This window comes from Onychostoma macrolepis, chromosome 04, assembly GCF_012432095.1.
Source record: "Onychostoma macrolepis isolate SWU-2019 chromosome 04, ASM1243209v1, whole genome shotgun sequence".
Lineage (NCBI taxonomy): Eukaryota > Metazoa > Chordata > Actinopteri > Cypriniformes > Cyprinidae > Onychostoma > Onychostoma macrolepis.
The window spans coordinates 30,997,694-31,018,608 of record NC_081158.1 but is presented as its reverse complement, the minus strand read 5'-3'; the positions used below and the strand labels follow the sequence as shown (position 1 = coordinate 31,018,608).

The following is a 20,915-nucleotide window of genomic DNA, read 5'->3' as shown; positions in this document are numbered from 1 at the left end:
GGTGATGGAAGGATGGACAGATTTTTGCTAAATATCTTAAATATTACTAAATAATAGCAATTATATGGGCTGTAAAGCTGTCTACATTGTTCTTTCAGAGGTAGCACTGCTGTTCAAGGCAAATGGTTATGTGCTAACAAAAAAATTCCTGTGGATTTTTTCATAATGTAAACAGTTGCTTTCTGACATCATTGAATGTATCCTTGTTTTTATAAACCGAGGGACGAGTCAACATAATTGTCTGTGGTTATCAACAAAGTGCCACAAATGATGTCGAAAGAGCTTAAATTGTTTTGAAAGCAGAACATTCTTTATCCAACCCAAAAGTACTCTGAATACTTCAGATTATTAATTGATGTAATTAATCTTATTGTTTGACCCCTTATGGAAACATTTGTGTATAGACGTTGAATAACATGTTTTCATGAAAAAAAAAACATGTCTGAGAGGAGTTAAAGTAGAAGTGATCACCTCTTCTGTGCTGATCTGTTGAGAAATTCTGCCCTCTCACCGATCTGGGAAGAGAAATCAAACAATGGATAGATTTAAGAAAGGTCACTTCTTTGGTCATGAGGAACACACACGTAAAAATGCACACACACACACACACACACACACAGATGCGACTGTCTGTCGGACTTGGCTATTCTGAGAGGCAAGAGACTAGCCTGTTCTTTTCAGTATGAAACTGTCACGGGGCCAGGAAAAGCAGGGCCCTTTTCAGCCCTCTCTCTCTCTGTGGGAACCATGGCCTGTGTTTATGATATATGACAACAGGGCTAAGAGGGGGGAAAGTGTTCCTGTGAAGCAACAACAAAAACCACACAGACAACACACATACACAGCCCAAAAGCAGCATCTTGAAAAAAATCCACCCTCCCTCCCCTCAACCGAATGTGGGAGTTCCTAAAATACTCCTCAGCAGGAAATTCCCCATTCTCAGGCGCGTTTGAAACGGCTCCGTTAGAATGCGGTTACAGTAATCCTATTAGTCTAATGGTCTTCCTGCGTCCCCCCAGAGTTCACGTCTTGACGAGCGCAGCTCGGCTTTATCTCACAGAAACACGACTGCGCCATTTTGTATTTTTGTAAAAGATGGATTCCAAAGGGAAGAGAAGAAAAGAACTGTCTTCGAAAAACCACTGACAGCAGGAAACCCATATTCAAACATGCGAGAACCAGGAAAAGAATTTGGAAATGAGATGTACGGCATCAAAAAGCACCACAATTACAATATAGTGATGTGATACGAATTATTTTGTTCTAATCCATAACCTATATTGTGGCTGATACTACAGCGGTTTAATATTAAACTAATCTGTCTACCCACAAAATAGGAGTTTAAATCACACAAATGCATCACACAGCATGCAGTACATACAGTGTACATGATGACAAAGCAGATCTGTGAACGTATCATCTGCGCATGATGAATAGGAGGAAAGGGTTTTCTTTCAGCACAGATATTACAAAATAGACAGCACAAAAATGTATGTCATTTACAAAACTTTATCACGGTAAGCACATTTTCCACTAAAATATCACGTAAGTTACCATATTTATTAATTAATTCATAAATAAATGAGATCTGTCAGAGATGTGGCCTAGTAGTTAGTGCACTTTTATACATTTATAAGAGAAAGTGTACATTTTAGGTTCATTATACAGTATTATATTATATTATACTTGTATATATAACATAATATAATACAATATAATTTCTGAAATAGTTACTATTGTAATGTTACTTGTTATTGATATTCCTATATAATATAATGAACCTATTATAATAGATATAATTAATATAATTAACCTATAATTTATGCTATTATTTGTTTATACTATAGATTATATTTCATATTAATTATAATATAATTATTGTATAATTACGAAAACACAAAAATATTCAATTAGAAAAATGTCTAAAAATACATACAAATTATTTAAGAATTAAAAATATTTGATATCCATTCTTGTTATTACAATTATATAATTAATGCAAGATCTCATTCAGAAGCTTTTTTTATGCTTAATTTCATATTCTGATGACAGAAGTGGCTAACATCATATTACTTAATGTTCAAACAATAACTCTAATAACTATGTTACTTTGGGGAAAACGGTAACAAATGGGGTTATTCCCTTTAAACTAGCACATACAAGCTTCAGTGCACACCAGCTGCATTAACGCACAATCATCAAGTTGTTGTCCTCCTCATTATGTTTACAAGATATGGCAGATAATTGCTTTTTCATGGGGACAGCGTGTTCCTATGAATCAGCTGACGCTGTGCTGCCGGTTGATTGACAGCTGTGGAGAGAGAGAGAGAGAGAGAGATCAGCAGCAGCAGCTGACCTTCAGGGAGGATCCTCTGGGACTGACACACTTAAAGGGCTTCTTGGCCTCTCCGTCCACCGAATCCTCCACTTTCTGCCTCTTCTCGGCCGCCTCTGCTCTTCTCTTCTCGATCTCCTCCTTCATCCTCCTCTTTTCCTCCTGAACAATAAAATAAACGCACATTCATCACCTCAAACAGAGACACAGCACACACAAAAACACCACCAGCAGACTAACTTGGGATTCCGGAAAATGTCCTTTTTGCAATAAACGGGGATGATAACGAGACAAATGAACAACAGCAGAAGCGTAACATGAACTGGCAGCCGCCCGCATTCCACAGCAGCTGGGAAATCATAAAGAAGCCTTTTTATTTACACCACGGTTTTGGGCATGGCCCCCTAGCATCAGCACGGGGCCCTCTAATCTCTAATTAGTCCTTTTTCATTTACTGCCTCTGTTCATTAGGAACAAGGAATATATTTGCATGACAATGCTAGGAGCGGGCCTCCACGAGGAGGGACGGCTGTGTTTCTCGCCCGCCGGAGTCTGAAGCTCATGTGCAGTCATGTGGAACTCCCACTGGGTGCGATCGCACTAATGTTAATGTAAATTATGTGAAATTCATTTAAATTATGAGGTGGTTTTATACTGATACTGTGAGCACAAGAGTTTTGTAGATAATTGACACCACAGCCACAGGTTGCCTAATATCAAATTACTGTTAAAGCTAAGATAACAATATGATTCTCTATGCATGTAGTACTCACTAATACTGGGTAAAATAGCAATTTTTTTTTTGTATTAGACTAAACTATTTATATATATATATATATATATATATTTTTTTTGTAATGAGTGAAATGTATAGTATAAACACTTCCGTTCAAACGTTTGGGGTTGGTAAATGTTTCTTAAAGTATCTTATGCTCACCAAGTCTTCATTCATTGAATCAAAAACACAGTAAAAACAGCAATATTGTGAAATATTATTACAATTTAAAATAACTGTTTTCTTATTTAGTATATTTAAAAATTTAATTTATTTCTGTGATGCAAAGCTGCATTTTCAGCTTCATTACTCCAGTCTTCAGAGTCACATGATCCTTAAGAAATCATTCTAATATGCTGATTTAGTGTTAAAGTAATATTTATTATTATTATTATCAATGTTGAAAACCGTTGTGCTGCTCTTTATTTTGTGGAAAACATACATTTTGTCAGGATAATTTGATGAACAGAAAGTTCAAAAGAACAGCATTTATTTGAAATATGTGTCTTTACTGTCACTTTTGATCAATTTAATCAGCTTTAGAAGAAAGCTACTGTTAAAAGACATCCAATACTAAATTAAAAACCTACACTAATAACAATAACTGTGGTAAATATTGCTATTATCATTATGGTCACACTTTATATTAGGTGGCCTTAACTACTATGTACTTACATCAAAAAATAAGTACAATGTACTTATTGTGTTCATACTGTATTGCAAAACACTTCTGCTGCTTTGAGGTGGGATATGAGTAAGGTTAGGGACAGTTAACAGTAAGTTTAAGGGTGGGTTAAGGTGGAAGGGATGGGTCAACAGTGTAATTATAAATGCAATTACAGAAATTAATTACAGATGTAATTACATATAGGTATTTTTAAAAATATAAGTACAATGTAAAAACATGTATATACACAATAAGTGCATTGTTCCAAATTATTAATTTAAATGTAAGTACATACTAGTTAAGGCCACCTAATATAAAGTGGGACCATTATTATTATTTTTTGTGTGTGAAATAAAGATTCTAATTGCTGTTTTTAAGTTTTAAACTCTCAAAGGACATCCATAAAACATCCAAGTACGGTTATATGCTATTCAAAACGCAGTGTTTACAGAAGTGACCTAATTTTGCTGACAGCACCCTCATCAAGATTTTCACTCACAGAAAAGCGAATCGAAGCAAATTCCACCGCGTCTGTGAAACTGCTACCTGACCAGGAAATGAATCATTGACGTTAAGCAAACACACCTCCTCTCTGGCTTTCCTCTCGGCCTCCTCCTGCTTCCTCTGCCGCTCCTCCTCTTCCAGCACCTTCCTCCTCTCCTCCCTCTTCCTCTTCAGCTCCTCCAGCTCCACCTCGGCCTCCTGCTGTTTCTGCCTCATCCTCTCGAACTCCTCGCTCTCCATCTCATCTCTTCTCCTCTTCAGTTCCTCCAGCTTTCTCTCGGCCTCCAAGCGAGCATCCTCGCTGTCTGCCTCGTCTGCCTCCGGCGCCTCAGGAGAGCGCAAGCTGCCTCGGCTGTCACACAAACAAACAAGCAGTGCACCGCTGGTTACTTACGCGGGTTAAATGGCCTGTCAACAGCTTTACGTGTCCATGTTCTTTATGTGTAAAGAAAACCCAACCTATTCACACAGACTTAGTGAATCAGCACAGCCCTGTCTAAGGTAGCACAGTCTCCAGTTACAGCTGAGAACAGCCCTCAGGACACGGCAGATCAGGTGACCAGAGTCAAACACTCCAGCACGCAAAGCGAATAGAGCTAAACACATATAAATAACCCACTTTATCTCAACAAGGTCAAAACAAACAAGACAAGTGGAGTGTGATTATTTTGTCTGTATGTTGATTTTAATGTCCTGTACACAATGTCAACGGTGTTTTTATGTGCTTTTAACAACTTCCTGCCATTAGATTACAACATTAGATAAATATTTAGATGTGACCACAGAGATTTATTTAATGAAAAAAAGAAAAGAAAAAAGTTGAATCGCGATTAATCGCATCCAAAATAAAAGTTTTGTTTGCATAATATATGTGTGTGCTCTGTGTATATTTATTATGTATATATAAATATACACACATACAGTATATATTTTGAAAACATTTACATGTATTTACATGTCTATAATTATTAATTATAATAATTAATATTAGAAATAAATAAACAGTATTTAATATATAAACATGACATTTTTCGGAAATATATGTGTCTATATATACATAATAAATATACACAGCACACATACATATATTATGTAAACAATTTTTTATTTTATTTTGGATGCGATTAATCACGATTAATCATTTGACAGCACTAATATATATATATAAATGTGATTATTGGTTATTGTTGCAAGGAAAATGCATATTGGGTTTTGTGAGCGCTGTATATTTCTTTAAAGGAAAAAAAAAACAAAACATGGAATATAGTTTCTATATCACACAGAGAACTATGTTACATATGTTTTAAATATGAATTTGCTATTATCTGCAAAGACCTGATGCTAATGTGAAGAAAAAGTGTAGAAATGAGGAAAATGTGGAGAATATTTAATATGATTTATGTGTTCAATCTGCTACAACAAAAATAGTCAAATAAATAATAAAATAAATGAAATAAAACACTTTTTTTCATGCTGTGATTTACAGATCACAGGCTGCCAAATGTGGAATTCTGGGAACTCTAAATTGTTTGGAAAAAGAAAGCCTGGACCATCCTAACACAATCATTAATTGTTTATATGAGCACTGACCTGAAAGTCCTCTCAGCTTTCTTGTGTTTGGGAGTGCTGTCCTCGCACACTCCTCCATTGGGCTGTTTATTCTTCCTCATCACATCTTCATCTTCCATCTGCACACACAATCAGAACTGAGTGATGTGTGTATGTGACATGCACGTGTGTGTGAGAGAGAAAGAGATGGTGCACTGGAAGAGTTTTGGAAGAACAAAATGTGGGTGCTGTTGGTTCACTCACTTCCCATCAGTTCCCAAAAGACATGCAGCAGGCAGTGACCACACGGTGTGCAACCGCTGACCATTGATTACACTGATCAGGTTTTAAACCTGCGTTGTTTTAATGTGAAATGCACTCTGGTGCAAACACTACACACTGTGCTCAAACTAGTGCCTGGAGTGATTTAGGATTTTGGGGAGGAACATTTTAAAATGCTAAGTCATGAATGACTTGTGTATCCAAAACTGTTAAGACCCCATGAAATGGCTTGATGAATGCAGTTTTCGTTGTTGTGTTCGGCATATTTCCAACAGAAACAGGAAGTTGAAGGGTTTGCCTTTTTATATTAAATAGCCAATAATCTTTCATTTAAGATTATGATTTGCTATTTGCTACTGGAGGCAGGCTGCATTAGGTATTATTTTTATTGGCCAAAAACATCCATGCTTGTGAGAGCAAAATCAAATTATCAATATTGTCTGTAAATAGAAATGCTGCATTCCATTCAACTTGGAAAGTTCTAAAATACCCATTGCAAAAAAAAAAAAAAAAGAAAAGAAAAAGGCACTGGTCTTTCAACTTGGAAACTGAGGCGGAAATCTTTGAACCTGACCTTTATGATGTTATGAGAACATGGTGGGCACTCAGATGCACACAGTCAATGATAAAAATGCTAGTGTTGCCACTTTTTGTTTATACGTCATTTTCTGAGCACCATACAATAAAAAGCAGTATATGCAAATTGGAGATAACAAGATGTTTGATTTTGACTGGAATGCAGCAGAAGACTCATTTACAAAAATTGACTTTGACAAGTGCACTGAACTGAAAGAATAAAGGATTCAACAAAGTGTTTTATTGCAGTGATGCCATAGAAGAACCTTTTGTGTTCCCAAAAGAACCTTTCAATGAACAGTTCGTAAAGAACACTTTAATAATCTAAAAACCCTTTTTCCACTATAAAGAACCTTTTGTGCAATAGCAAGTTTCCACACTCTTAAATAAAGGTTTATTATTTGCATTGATGGTTCCATGAAGAACCTCGAACATCCATGGAACCTTTCCACTCCACAAAAGTTGCTTTATAATGAAAAACGTTTATTTATTTTTTAGATTTTTAAAATGTTCTTCACACTGAGAAAAAAAATGGTTCTATTATGGCATCACAGTGAAAAACCCAGATTTAGAACCCTTATTTTTACGAGTGCATGAACGTTAAAGGTTCTTCATAGAACCAAAAATTCCAAAAAAGAACCCTTATTTTTAAAGAGTGTAGCATTAGAAGGCTTAAAGTACAGGCACATGGACTAAAAGTCACAAAACTCAACTTTTGATTTCATGAGGTCTTTGCGAATGATCATTTCTGTTCATTTCTCACCCAAAATCTAAACCATCCATCCTTATGCAGTCCTTCAAACGCAACTCAACTCTTACCAAAGACTCATCATTTTCTGAAACCTCATCTTTCTCAAAGTTTTCTGCCTCTCTCATCTCATCCACTCCCTCTATCTCACTCTTTTCCTCCTGTACACCCGCAGCGAGCTCTGCCGTGCCATTTTCCGTCTCCAAAACAATTGCAGAATCATCTACGTCTTCATTTACAAGCACCTCATGTACTTCAGAAGAAGGCACAGCATCTCGCTCATTATTGTCCTATGAATGGAACTGCAGTCACATGCTTTGTTGTGTTAAATGAGAGAGAAACAATGCTATATTAAAATGAAAAACACTCATCATCATACCTCCTCGGGTATTTTAGATATTTCCTCAACAGATTCCTACAGGTGAATAAAGTTGAAATGATATAAACAAAGCATGTTCTTAAGGGTCTAACAAACCATAAAAGGGAAAGAAATACACACCTGTTCTCTCAAATAAGACCTCCGAGGCTTTTCCTCCACCAGCACCTCCTCTCTAGTGATGACCTCCTCCTCCTCCTCCTCCTCCTCCTCTTCCACCTGTTTCACCTCCTCCTTGCTGTTGTGCTCCTCCTCTGGCTCGTAGCTCCGGCCGCGGCGCAGGCCTCCGCTGCTCTCCTCCAGGCTGTGGTGGGAGGTTTGGCTGCTCTCCAGCTCCTCCTGTCTATCCAGTGCCTCCTTCATCCTCCTCTGCCTGCGCTCCTCTCTCTTGGCCAGGCGCTCCAGCAGGGCTAGCTCCTCGTCGTCCCCCTCGCCCATCCCGCTGGAGGTCACCACTGAGGTGGATACACTCTCTGTCACCGTCACGCTATGAAGAATTAACATAAGAAGAAAAGATGACAAAATCATTACAAATTATATTGTTGCATATATGACTAGTGCTCAACTGATATTAGCTGGCCAATTGCAATATCTAGAGAGATGGTGGATAATATAATGCCTAAATATAAAAAACACTATTTGGACACATCTGACAAATATGTAAATAAATGTAAATATATTTAAATAATGTAAAAAAAAAAAAATATATATATATATATATATATATATATATATATGATTATACTTAAATGGTTGAAATTAATCTTATGCTGATGCTAATCATCTTGGCCACTTATGGTTTTTGTTATAGTTTATCTTTTGATGAAAATGTTCTATATATTTAGACAACATTTTATGTTTGCTACATTTAGTCAATTTTTAAATTAAAATGGCGCATATTAGTCACCGAAGAAAACTAACATTGTCAACATTTTTATTTGATGATAATGTACAAAATGACAAAAACATCTGTTTTTCTGTAGCAGCAGGCTACACTATTATTTATATTTTGAAATAATGTATAAATATTTCTTAATGTGTTAACATACACTATCATTCAAATATTTGGGGTCGGAAATTATTATTTGTATTCAGCAAGGGTGCATTAAATTGATCAAAAGTAACAGTAAATACTTTTGCATTCTTTTAAAATAAACTGCATTAATTTTAAATTAATGCAATTTAAAAAAAAAAAAGGTATCATGGATTTCACAAAAATATTAAGCAGCATAACCGTTTTCAACATTTATAATAATAATGTTTCCTGAGCAGCAAATCAGCATATTAGACTGATTTCTGAAGGATCATGTGATACTAAAGACTGCAGTAATGATCCGTAAAATTCAGCTTTGCATCACAGGAATAAATTACACTTTAAAATATATTCAAATATAAAATTTAAATCGTAATAATTTGACATTTTTTACTGTATTTTTGAACAAATAAATGCAGCCTTAGGGAGCATAAGAAGACTTATGTTTTTCAACAGTGGTGTATAAAATATAACATGCAAAAATTGCATATAGCCAATCTTAAGTAGCTATAACATTAACACCAGGGCCAAATAATCAACTAATATTTGGTCATTACACAACATTACAACTCTAAAGAACATAAATTCCTCTCTTATCCAAAGTATCATCAAACATCACTTCAGCAAACCTGAACGTGCAAAATAATAGTGAGGAATTATGACTTAAAGAGGATCTGCACTCCCTTTTCCTTTCTAGCGCTGCATTACTGCCATAGCATGGACTGCCATATGCCTGCCACCGTAGGTTAATGTAGTCTGACCGCACCGCTTGGCAAACGTTTACCCTGCGTCAGCACAACGGACAATAGACTGAGCTATGTCTGCTCACACATCGAGAACAATTCTGGTCTTGTCTGACCGTCTTCTGTGTCCATTCACTGCACAAAGCCTCAGTGTCTGAACATGTCACTGCTTCCGCAATGCTGACCTGTTACAGGAAGTTATTTATCAGTGCTGCCCACTAAAGCACCAGAGAAAACGTCAGTTAGCCTACATATCAAAGTACCACAGTTTTCCTGTCACAGAATACTCCAGAAGTGTCTGCGTTTTACCTGTGGCTGTTGTTGAGCTCTGGGGTCTCGGGTTGATAGGCCACATCCTCGCTGTCCTTACTGCGCATTCTCTCCTGTCGCGCTCTTCGTCTGCGCTCACGAGCAGCCTCCTCCTCATCCTCCTCATTCCGACGATACGCCAACCTACACAGAGAGACAGTTAGATGTTACGCTGGTAAGAGACAATAAGAGTTAGGCCTCGTGTCACCTTGGCACACACAGTCACAGCTGCTGCTGTTGTTGCTGTTGAGGATGAACTTTCACTGGCTGTCAGCTGTGTGTGTGTGTGTGTGTTTCAGCTTTGGCAGCTGATGAGAGGATCCTGACAGCAGTGTGGCGTTCAGCCCACACCACAGCCAGGGGACTTTCGTGTAACCTAAATAAAGTTTTCACATTTCTCTGACAAGCTTTCTTCACTTCCCTCTCGTGTCTCCTGCTGATGTTTTATCTCAAATTTTCAACCAGTTCACATTTTTTGTACTTCTCTTAAGGTTTTTTTTTATACTACAGTTCAAACGCTTGGGGTTGGAAAGAATTGTAAATGCCTTTAAGTCTCTTATGCTCAACCAAGGCTGCATTTATTTGATCAAAAATACAGTAAAAAAACATAATAATGTGAAATATTATTACCATTTTAAATAACTTGTTTTCTGTTTTAATATATTTTAAAATATAATTTATTGCTGTGATGCAAAGCTGAATTTTCAGCATCATTACTCTAGTCGTCAGTGTCACATGATCCTTCAGAAAACATTCTAATATAATGATTTGCTGTTCAATAAATATTTCTTAATATTAATTTCATTGCTGTGCTGCTTAATGCCTTAGCAAAAAAATTAAATAAAATCTTATGCCACAATTTATTTAAAATACATTTATTTCTTACAAGTATACTTCAAATCCATAGACATATCACTTAAGACTTACTGATATAAAATTACACTTCACTTTATTTGGAGTCTTTATTGCAAAATGCACATTTCTTAGTATTATGCCTAAAATGTGTTTTAATATCACTATTAATATTGCATGATCTCTGTAATTATAGTCTTTAAATGCAAGATATTTAAAGTGTATCTGAAGTATACGTGCAATAGTTCCATTTTAGCACAATCAAATATACCTCACTACTTCTTTACAATTAAAGTGCACAAAATCTGTTGTTTCAATTTATCAGACTTTAAGTATAACAGTTCAGGATAAATGTAGGGTATTTGTATTAAGCACATAAATATGTAAATGTATTTGTAGTATACTTAGCACAAAATAAAGGTTTTTTCAAATTCATTGTAGTAATTTTTTTTTACTAGGGTATGTAACAGTGCTACACCCTCCCAGAATTCTTTCAAGAATTATTTTCTTTAAGCAAATAATATGATCTTTTTTTATTTTTTCTCCTTTTGATTTTGGAGTGAAAGACTTAATCTAAATGAAAAGCCCTTCCTCAGTGTGCGCTGTGATCAGGAATGTGTTCACAACTGAATGTGCTGCTCTGCTAACGCCCATGGAAAACCTTGGGGAGAGTGAAATCATATAGAGAGCCGGATTCCTGCTGATTCTGTTGTTCTTTCTTTCTTTCTGTCTTTCTTGTTCTTGTCCTCTCTCCCTTTGTCCTTGTGTTAACAAACCAATCAGCCAAACTCAAGTACATTTATACTGAAGTATAAACCATATCAAAATGTTCACTTTGTTCCTGTGAGGTCTACTTAAAACAGCTTCTCATGATCATTTTCACTTCAATGCCATAATTTGAATTGAAGAACAGCAGTTTGTTGCTTTCTGACAAGGGAAATCCAAGGATTTCTGGACGAACTAAGAAACTAAGTCTTTTTGGACCAGGTTTTAGATCAAGGTTTCAGTATGTTTTTACAACATATCAAACTTTTATTTCAGCAGATTAAGATAAAAGTGATTTCTCTCAATCTAAAATTGAATAAAATCCAGAGGGAGCATTCAAAACAGCAGAGAATGCCTTCAAATCCGCTTTAACATTCCAGCCCATCGAGTCCGGACACTCTCTGATCTGATATCCCTCCAGGGAACACCGCATATCTTGCACTGACTGCATAAAGCTTCACTGTTCCATAACCACAAAAATAAATCAGAAAAAAACATGCTGCAATAACATTCGGTAGGGTCTCTGCAGTGTTTTGAGGGCACTGCTGTAATGTTCTGGCATGTCTCTGGTACCTGTAGCGATATGGGATGTAAACCAAGACATCAGGCGAACATGTTTTCCATATGAACCGCATCTTTCAGCCATGTAGCATTAATTATTTTATAGCGCGTGCGGCGAGAGCTACAGAGTGTGACATGTTTTATTGGATTCATATAAAGCCTATAAAGGAAGCAGTGTGGGAAATGAAATTGATATGCAGTTAATTTTACAGCTAATTTGCTCTCACAACATGCAGAGCAGAGCACAATCAGGCGACGGATATATCCAGCTGACAAGTATTTTCTTGTGGTCCAAACATCTCAGAAATGTCAGTGCAAACATTGCACACAGGGCAAAGGCTCTGGAGAGCAATCACAGACACTCCACAAGGGTTGGGAGAGAGAAATATATGGACCCTGCCAAATGGCTGTTCTATTCCCACGCTCGGCCTTCTCTCTTCCTCCACCTACTGACCCCACACTCGTCTCCAACGCCACGGATCTGTCCATTCCTTATTTGACCACAGCAGAGGATCACCTGCTCTCATTTTTGCCCTGTAACCTCGTAGCTTTCTGTAACAGCATCTCTCGAACACATGTATACCCTCAAGCGGGCCTTTCCTCTACCAGCCGGAGAGAGTGTTTGGAATGGACCATTCGTTGAGGATGGGTGTTATTTCCTGAGCTCTTCCTGGCCTCTCGTGGGAACAGCACAGATGTGTGACGTCAAGATGGCCACTGCTCCATAAAGAAAACTGAACAGAAGCAGCTAAAACTGCTCAAAAAAATAACAAGTTTTCTATTTTAATATACTCTAAAATTTCAAATTTATTCCTGTGATGCAAAGCTGAATTTTCAGCATCATTACTCCAGTCTTTAGTGTCACGTGATCCTTCCGAAATCATTCTAATATGCTGATTTTCTGCTCAAGAAACATTTCTTATTATTATAAATGTTGAAAACAGCTACTTAATGTTTTGTGGAAACCACAATCCAGGTTTTTCTGGATTCTTTCATGAATATAAAGTTATATAAAGTGAAATAGAAATCTTTACTGTCAATTTTGATTAATTTAATGCATCATTTCTTTAAAAAAAAAATCTTACTGACACCAAAATTTACAAGGTATATTTATTAATTTATGTTTTTTTTTTTAAATAATTCTTTTATTTTTAATTTTGGTGTTTCTGGACAGCATTTTTTTTATGCAACAAGTCAAAAAACAACAACAACAACAAACAAACCAAAAAAGTTTTCTACATTTTTCTATGAATTATTTTCTTACAACGTTGCTTAAGGTGGATCATTTGTTTTATTTGTGTAAAAACTATGATGGAAACAAGTCATGTGACTTTGCCTCAAGTCATGTGACTGAATAATCTCAGATGATTGGCTATTATTACCTACCAGATCTGTCTGACAGGCTCGATCCCAGACATAAAGCATCTGCCAGCAATCACTGGCATTTCCATTTCTCCGGCAATTTCTCCAGAAGTGACGAATTTGTGACGAATTCAGCGATTTTTCCAGCATAAATAAAATTCTCAGCATGGATGGAAACATGAATTTATTTTGCAGCTGATGCTAAAATAGAATCGGAGGACTGGACAGGAATGGCAGGTTTTGGTAATCATTAGTCTGAACATTCTGTCAGCATGGTGAACGGGGACACGGAGCCAGCCGTCAAAACATTCCTGTGTGTGTATGCGGAGTATCAGTGACCCGACTGGAGCTGGAACACATCAGCCTGTCTCGGGAAAGGCCACTGCAGTCACACAGAAGTGTGTGTGTGTGCATAGTACTTTAAAAACAGCATGAACTCTCTGACCCTTCAACAGTGCCAGTCATCTCAGAAGCGGCTCTGACCAGCTATTCACTAAATACAAAGCAGACCTGATCTATGATCTAGTCGTTATAGTCTCAAAGAGCCAGATGTTTGACTATCGGCAAAGTCTCATTCACTCTGCGGCTTATTCCAGCCGTGAGCCGCCCACTTAAACAGGAAGGGCTCGATTGACCTTCATGTTAAATGAATAACCGCATTTCATTCTTTATGGATGATGTTTTAGGCCAGATAAATTGGAAATGGGTGATACCACAATACACCAGCATTCAGCAAAAAGGCTCTTAATTCAAATAGTGGGACAGCAGTCTTTGCAAAACAGACAACATCAAAGAAATCAGCAGAAATTTAGGGCGTGCAGAATTTATGTCCATTCAAAAGTAATAAGTATCAGTTATTTGATAGCTATAACAAAGCAGAATTCATAGCTGAGGATATCTCGCTACTAAATGATTGAACGTTTCACTGCAAACTTTGCCTTAAATGGTCAAATGGCTCACAAATGTGCCAATCCTTTGATGTTTAACATTCAGGCTACAAAAGCGTTAATAAGGTGATTACTTGTTTTCACCAGAGGGTTCTTTATCTCTTTAGACTAACAAAATGGTATGGAGCTTATTGGGTTAAAAAATGTTGGAAATACATCAACATACATTTATGAATTTGCAAACTTTTCAAAACATAGTGACTATTTGGTCCTCTGCAATGCTCTTTTTTTGCAGTAACTTTTAAACATGTTTCCAAACAGCATGTTTTGTATGGGAATGATATGGAAGGCCGTTTCTGCCACGGGATAAAAAAAAAGAAAAAAAAAAAGTTAACTGTGACTGTGAGTCTATATCTTACAATTCTTCTGGCAATTGCGAGATATGAATCCAGAATTGTAGCATATGAACCTGCAACTGTGAGAAAGTAAGAATTGTGAGATAAAAGGTCATAGTTACCTTTTAAATTTTTATTAAACAGAATAGCGAGATGTAAACTCAGAATTGCGAGATAAACTTAAAGTTGTGATAGAAACTTAGAATTCTGAGACAAACATATGAGAATTCTGACAAAAAAAACTATTAACATATATATAAACTCAGAATTGTGAGATATACACTTAGAATTCTTCTAAAAATGTCAGAATTGTGAGATATAAACTCATAATTGCGAGATGTAAACATGGAATTGTGAGAAAAAAGTAAGAATTCTGACTTTACATCTCACAAAAAGTCTTGTGAATTGTGAGATATTTTGTATTTTAATTCTGTGTTGAAAATGGGCTTCCATACAATGCTGTGGTCGGTAGTAAATTTATTTGAAACTTAGCATTATATCTACACTCTTAAAAATAAAGATTCTTTATTGCCATGGTTCTATGAAGAACCTTAAACATCCATGAAACCTTTCAAATGCAGAAAAGGCTCTTTATAGTCAAAAAAGATTTTAAAAATGTTCTTTAAAATGGTTCTTTTAGGAACGGTTCACTGAAAGGTTCTTTTGGGAACCAAAAATGGTTCTTCTATGGCATCACTGCAAAAAAACCCTTTTGGAACCTTTATTTTTAAGAGTGTAAAGTAAAAGAGCAGCACATTTTAGACTGTCAGCAAGTTACAGTAACACATACAGACAAAAGTCAGAGCACACAGCCTCCCTCTCTCGCACGCTTTCCCTCTCCTGTCATTTTCAGCAGTTGAAAAGTTGGCAAGTCTTCCAGATGAAAAGGACTGGCGCACATCAAGCCATCATCGCCTGATGGAAATGCAACTGGACTCGGATGCCAAGCTGCTCCTGCGTGTATGAACGTTATCGGACTCTCATTGCTTTTCCGCGTCAGCGCCGAGCCAACATCTGCCCGCCCGCTGTCCCACGGCTTGCACAGAGGACCGTCTAGAGACGGAGAGCTTCGCAAATCTCTGCCAGTAAACACTTCTAATACAGAGCCATTTGGCAAAGTGACAGCGCTTATCATATGTACACCGAAAACTGACTTTTGTGTCCGCCGTGCATTGCAATGACGGCCAAAATGAACGGGGCCAACATGATAACACATGGCTTTGACTAGTTCAATTACGGGCGAAGAGTAAATATTGATTGTTACAGCATCTTTGCATAATTCCAGCAATTTAATAGAGCGATTTGATCTTTTATCACTAACTCGAGCAGGCGAAGAAGAGCGGGCCAAATTGAAATGACTCCACAAGAACATAAACACAAGATCACATCGTGTCGCACAGCTGAACGGGCTGCATTGGTAGCTTTCTGCCAAATGTGATACTTGGCATAGAAAACACAATTCCAGCCTTTCAGAGGTTTATAACATATAGCCAAAAAAAGCATTCATTTTATGCTATGCTGTAAAATATAATGGCCCCTAATCTGTGCGTCATCGGCTTTGAGCTTCCGCCCTACGAATAGGTGAAAAATATCCCATATATCTTAAATCATGAAAAAGAAAAGCATTCATGGTAACATTCTTGGAGGAAACAGGAAGGCCGCTGCAGACGGGAAGCTGACAATCAAAGCTAACTGTACACCATGTAACTCTGGTCTAACATCCTAGCCAATGATAATAGAAATAATTGTTGCTGAAAGACATCGATTTAGAGCTGATTCATGCCATCCTACGCTCTGCTGGAATTATAATAAGCTCATTGCATGTTCATTAGCCATTACCCATAATTCTTTTTGACAGCGGCATAAATGTCCAAGAAACAGCTGTTGTCTGTGTTTGCAGAAATGCACAGTGCTCTGAGATAATCTAGCGCTGATGCAAAATGGCTATTTGGGTCAGTGCCTCCAGTGTTTATGGGAGTGTCGCTTTGCCTTAAATGGTCAAGCGGCTCGTGAATGTGCCAATCCGCTGATGTTTAACATTTGTTGCGTTAACACCAGTTTTCTGCTTTAATAGCAGACTCCATCATCACAGAAAAAGAAAAACGAGCTGGAAGTGCAAGCTTCAGACCGCAAAAACATTAAAACAGTAATTTCTTTGTTTTCACCTCTGGCTCAAAAATCAGCAGGCAATTTTGTCTTCTTATCTCCCCACAATGAGAAACATTCATTATCTCTTTAGATGGGTAGGAAGCTAATTGGACAAAAGTTAAAAAGTTAGGAGTTAAGAATGCTGGAAATACATCATATTTATGAATCTTAAATTACTGTAAATGTGTCTCACACACTGCAAAGTTTAGCTGTCCAGGATGCTCTGTTTTGCACAAATGAAAATTAATTGGGACAAATGCTGTCAAAAATGACAAAAAAGCATCATAAAAGTGCTATTGAAATAATCCTCAATATGATAACTTTGTGTGAGGAAGAACTTAAAGTTTGGTTGTTATACATAGTGTTGAGGCACTTTCTTCATGCTGAGGCTTATTAATTTCACTTTTGGTGTAAAAGGGCCTTTACAGTTGCCAAAAATATAACTTTTGGGTTTTTTTGTTATTGAAAAACAAATAAGCAAGCCCAGCTCAGGTAACAAAAAGTAATGCAAAAGTAACTTAATGCATTACTTTCCATAAGTAACACATTATTGTAATACATTATTTTTAAAAGTAACTTTCCCCAACGCTGGTTATACGCTGAAAATCTTCCCTTCCACCATTATTCTCATATTGCATTCAGACGTCATTATATTCAAACCCAATCTGATCCCATAATACCAACACTGACATCAAACCGAAGAACTGCAGATGATGCAAAGACAATCCGTGCAAAACAACTTCAAATTCTCACACAGTTGTGGACCCTAAACACAGTGAATATAGCCAAACTGGCCACTTTTATTGTCCTTTACTATTTGCTTGCAGTACATGAAAAAAAAAGTCAACATCCTTGCTATTTTGTGTAAGAAAATCATATAGGAACGAATTGAGGGTTAGTGTATGATGATAAACTTTTATTCTCCTTTCACAACTGCCTTCTTTAATAACATTAATAACAAGTCCAAAAAAAGAGTAGGAATGTTGAAAACACATCAACAAGCATTTTTAAAATCTTGCGCGATTGCACAAAGACTCATTTGGCCACACAGTAACGGACAATTTGCAAGCTGTCATGTTTTCGCAAGGTGTACAATGAATCTGATGATCTCACCCCATTAACAGCCCTCGGTTTACGGTGCAAAACGGCTGAAGAAAGACGCCCACGTTACCTCTCGGCTTCCAGACGCATCTCCTCCCGCTTCTGTCTCCTGAGCTCCCTGCGCCGCTCGAAATCATCATCCATGCTTCAATCCTGAGATCGTGACCCTGGAAAACAACAGAACATGTGTGTCCTTTAGTCTCACGCATGAACCTTACAGACACTCACAGAATCCCCTCCGTTACTGAATATGGTCTGGATTCCACAGCTGCTGCGAGTATTTGGTTAACCTTTACACAAAAATCACGCATTCCCATATGCAAGACATTTACAGTCGATCTTTTCTCAGCCCGACATCAAACAGATCACAAGTTTGTTTTCATAATACCACTTAAAATGGAAATTGTGGGGGAGCGAGGGAGAAGAATGAAGAAAAAAAGAGAGAGGGAGAGAGAATGGGTGAGGAAAGGATGTTAGCACAGGATGTCCACTCAGTCAAGCAGAAAGACTCTGACTAAATATACTGCGGGATACATGGCGAAGGAACCGAGCCCACCCAGGAGATACAGAGCTGTTGTCATTAATCTCAGCGCTGTGACACTTCAGATGGGCCGTTTCCAGACCGGCCTACCTTCACTTTAGTGATGATAACCTCTGGAACGTTTTAGCTTTCAAAACATAGCAGAAATTCGCTCTCTTGTCTCGATAGTGCTCCAACACAAAGAGTATTTCAGACTCTTTCTTTCTCTCGCTGCAGCTGGAGCTACCAGAAAGGGCCAAAGCCGGCCTCTTCCTTTCCCATTTTTTCACCCTCCCTACTTTTCTCCGTTTTTCTCCCTCCCATTATGGTGCAAACTCTCAATCACGGCCGACGGGTCTGCCTCCACCCTCTCTCCCCCTTTTCCTTTCTCTCTCTCTCCTGTTCTGACACTGTCCCTCTCTCTTTCCCTTCCCGACTCCCAATTATTGCCCATTCCATTCCATTCCTCTTTTTTTTTGCTCGTTCCCTCCCTCTCTTTTGTGATCATGGAGCTGTTGCTGGTTAGTTAGAATTCGCTTGCAGAAAGTGTGTTTAAAAATGCAGACTTCTTGCTTGATACTTGTTTGAAAGTATAGGTTTTAAAAAATGTAGTTCGCTACACTACAAGTGTCTAACAAAAGGTATCTAGCTACATTAAAGCTAAGTAAAGGGGCAAGTATTACAGAAAATAAGTACACTCTTAGAAATACAGGTTTAAAAAAGAGTTTTTTTGCAGTGATGCCATAGAAGAACCATTTTTGATTCCACAACGAGCCGTTCAGTGAACAGTTCTAAAAATAACTCTTTTTTTTTTTATTAGTGTGAAGAACATTTCAAAATCTAAAAAAACCCATTTCACTATAAAATACCTTTTTGTGCAATGGAAAGGTTTCATGGGTGTTAAAGGTTCTTAATGGAACCAGCGATGCCAATAAAGGACCTTCAATTAATTAAGGCTGGGTTTGGACAACCTGGCATTATAAAGAAGTACTGAATATCCAAAACACACTAGCAGAACTGACATATTCTTCTAATTACTGTGTAATATGAATATGAATATAAATCATTAGACTTAAAATCACTACAACAGAAAATCAACAAGCTAAAGCAAGAGAGAAAAATAAATATATATTTTATTTTAATTAAATAAGCTCAAAACAAACAAAAAAATATGAAATATATAAAAATTCTAAATCATATTAACAAAACTTTTATAGACAAATGAAATTGGATTTTTTATTCCCATCAAAATGCTATAATTCATCTTGCACAAAATAAAATAAAATAACAAAATAAACTAAAATAACAATTAAAAAAATAAAACAAATCAATCAATCAATCAGGAATATTAGGGTGACAGCATCAAACTACAACAGATAAATTTAATGCAAAAAAATATTACACACATAAAAAAAATAAATTATACACACACACACACACACATATACATATATATATATATATATATATATTATATAATTTCACTTAATTTACATGAATGAAACAGCTGAAACGCTACTTGAACAACACAATGACATTTGCCTCAGCTCACTTGGTTGAACTATGTGACAAAACCAACAATTTAGCATTTTTCTAGTGGGAAAAAGTGGCTTATGGTTGGGAAAACCAACACACAGCTTAGCTACTGTCCTGCTACTGAAAAAGTTAGCAACGTCACTTTTTCATAGTTCCCTAACACCGCTTGACACACAAATATACACACACAAAGTGTGCAAGAGCGGAGAGAGAAAAAGGGTCTCAGACACAAGAGAACAGGAAACACTTCTCCTTCTAAACCCCTCCTCCATATTCACATAACTCTGAGAGACAGAGAGAGAAACGGACAAAACAAAAACAGCAGCGGGAGAGGGGAAGCAAGGAATGTGAACGAGAAACGGCAAGCGCGAGATCGAGCCGATCTTCCTTATCAGGCAGAACCACTGCGCCCGCATTCACAAACCGTAGGAATGCGGTCTATCTTTAGCTGGATCTTCTGTTTGCAGGAGCATGGCTGCTCTTCATATCTGAGCCCTTGAGCAAACAGCACTGACTCAGCTCAATAAAACTGTCACAACTGTGTACGATCAACTCAAATTGAATCAGCGCTGACCTCACATGCTAAATTTATGATTGAAATTCAGGTTGTGTTTGTGTTTTGGTCTGTGTGAGCGCCGCACACTGAAGGAGTAACTGACAATAAGGCCTTGTCTTCTGTGAAAGAATGTAGAAATGGATTTGTCTCTTCCTCTCGTGGACCACCCATTCACATCGTTGCACTTTTTCCCTCTCCAATGTTTCATAAAGGGGGTCTGGCTTCCCCCGGTGAGCAGGGAGACGCCTCCGTTCTAGAGAGCACGCGCTGTAATGGCTGTAATAACACATTTACCTGGTAAATTACTATGTTCCTTGTAAGTACGCTGCTTAACCC

The 20,915-nt window shown here is 37.3% G+C and overlaps 1 protein-coding gene across 1 annotated transcript in view; it reads right to left on the bottom strand.

Moving 5' to 3' along the window:
• Positions 1 to 7,710: 7,710 nt before the first annotated feature.
• Positions 7,711 to 20,915, bottom strand: part of cald1a (caldesmon 1a) — a 40,152-nt gene continuing 26,947 nt past the window's right edge. The window contains exons 2-6 of the mRNA XM_058774265.1: positions 18,038 to 18,134; positions 9,897 to 10,040; positions 7,935 to 8,298; positions 7,815 to 7,850; positions 7,711 to 7,737 (exon numbers count right to left, since the gene is read on the bottom strand). Of these exons, the coding sequence (XP_058630248.1) occupies positions 7,726 to 7,737; positions 7,815 to 7,850; positions 7,935 to 8,298; positions 9,897 to 10,040; positions 18,038 to 18,111 (630 nt within the window). The 5' untranslated portion in view covers positions 18,112 to 18,134 and the 3' untranslated portion in view covers positions 7,711 to 7,725. The remainder of the gene's footprint in view (positions 7,738 to 7,814; positions 7,851 to 7,934; positions 8,299 to 9,896; positions 10,041 to 18,037; positions 18,135 to 20,915) is intronic.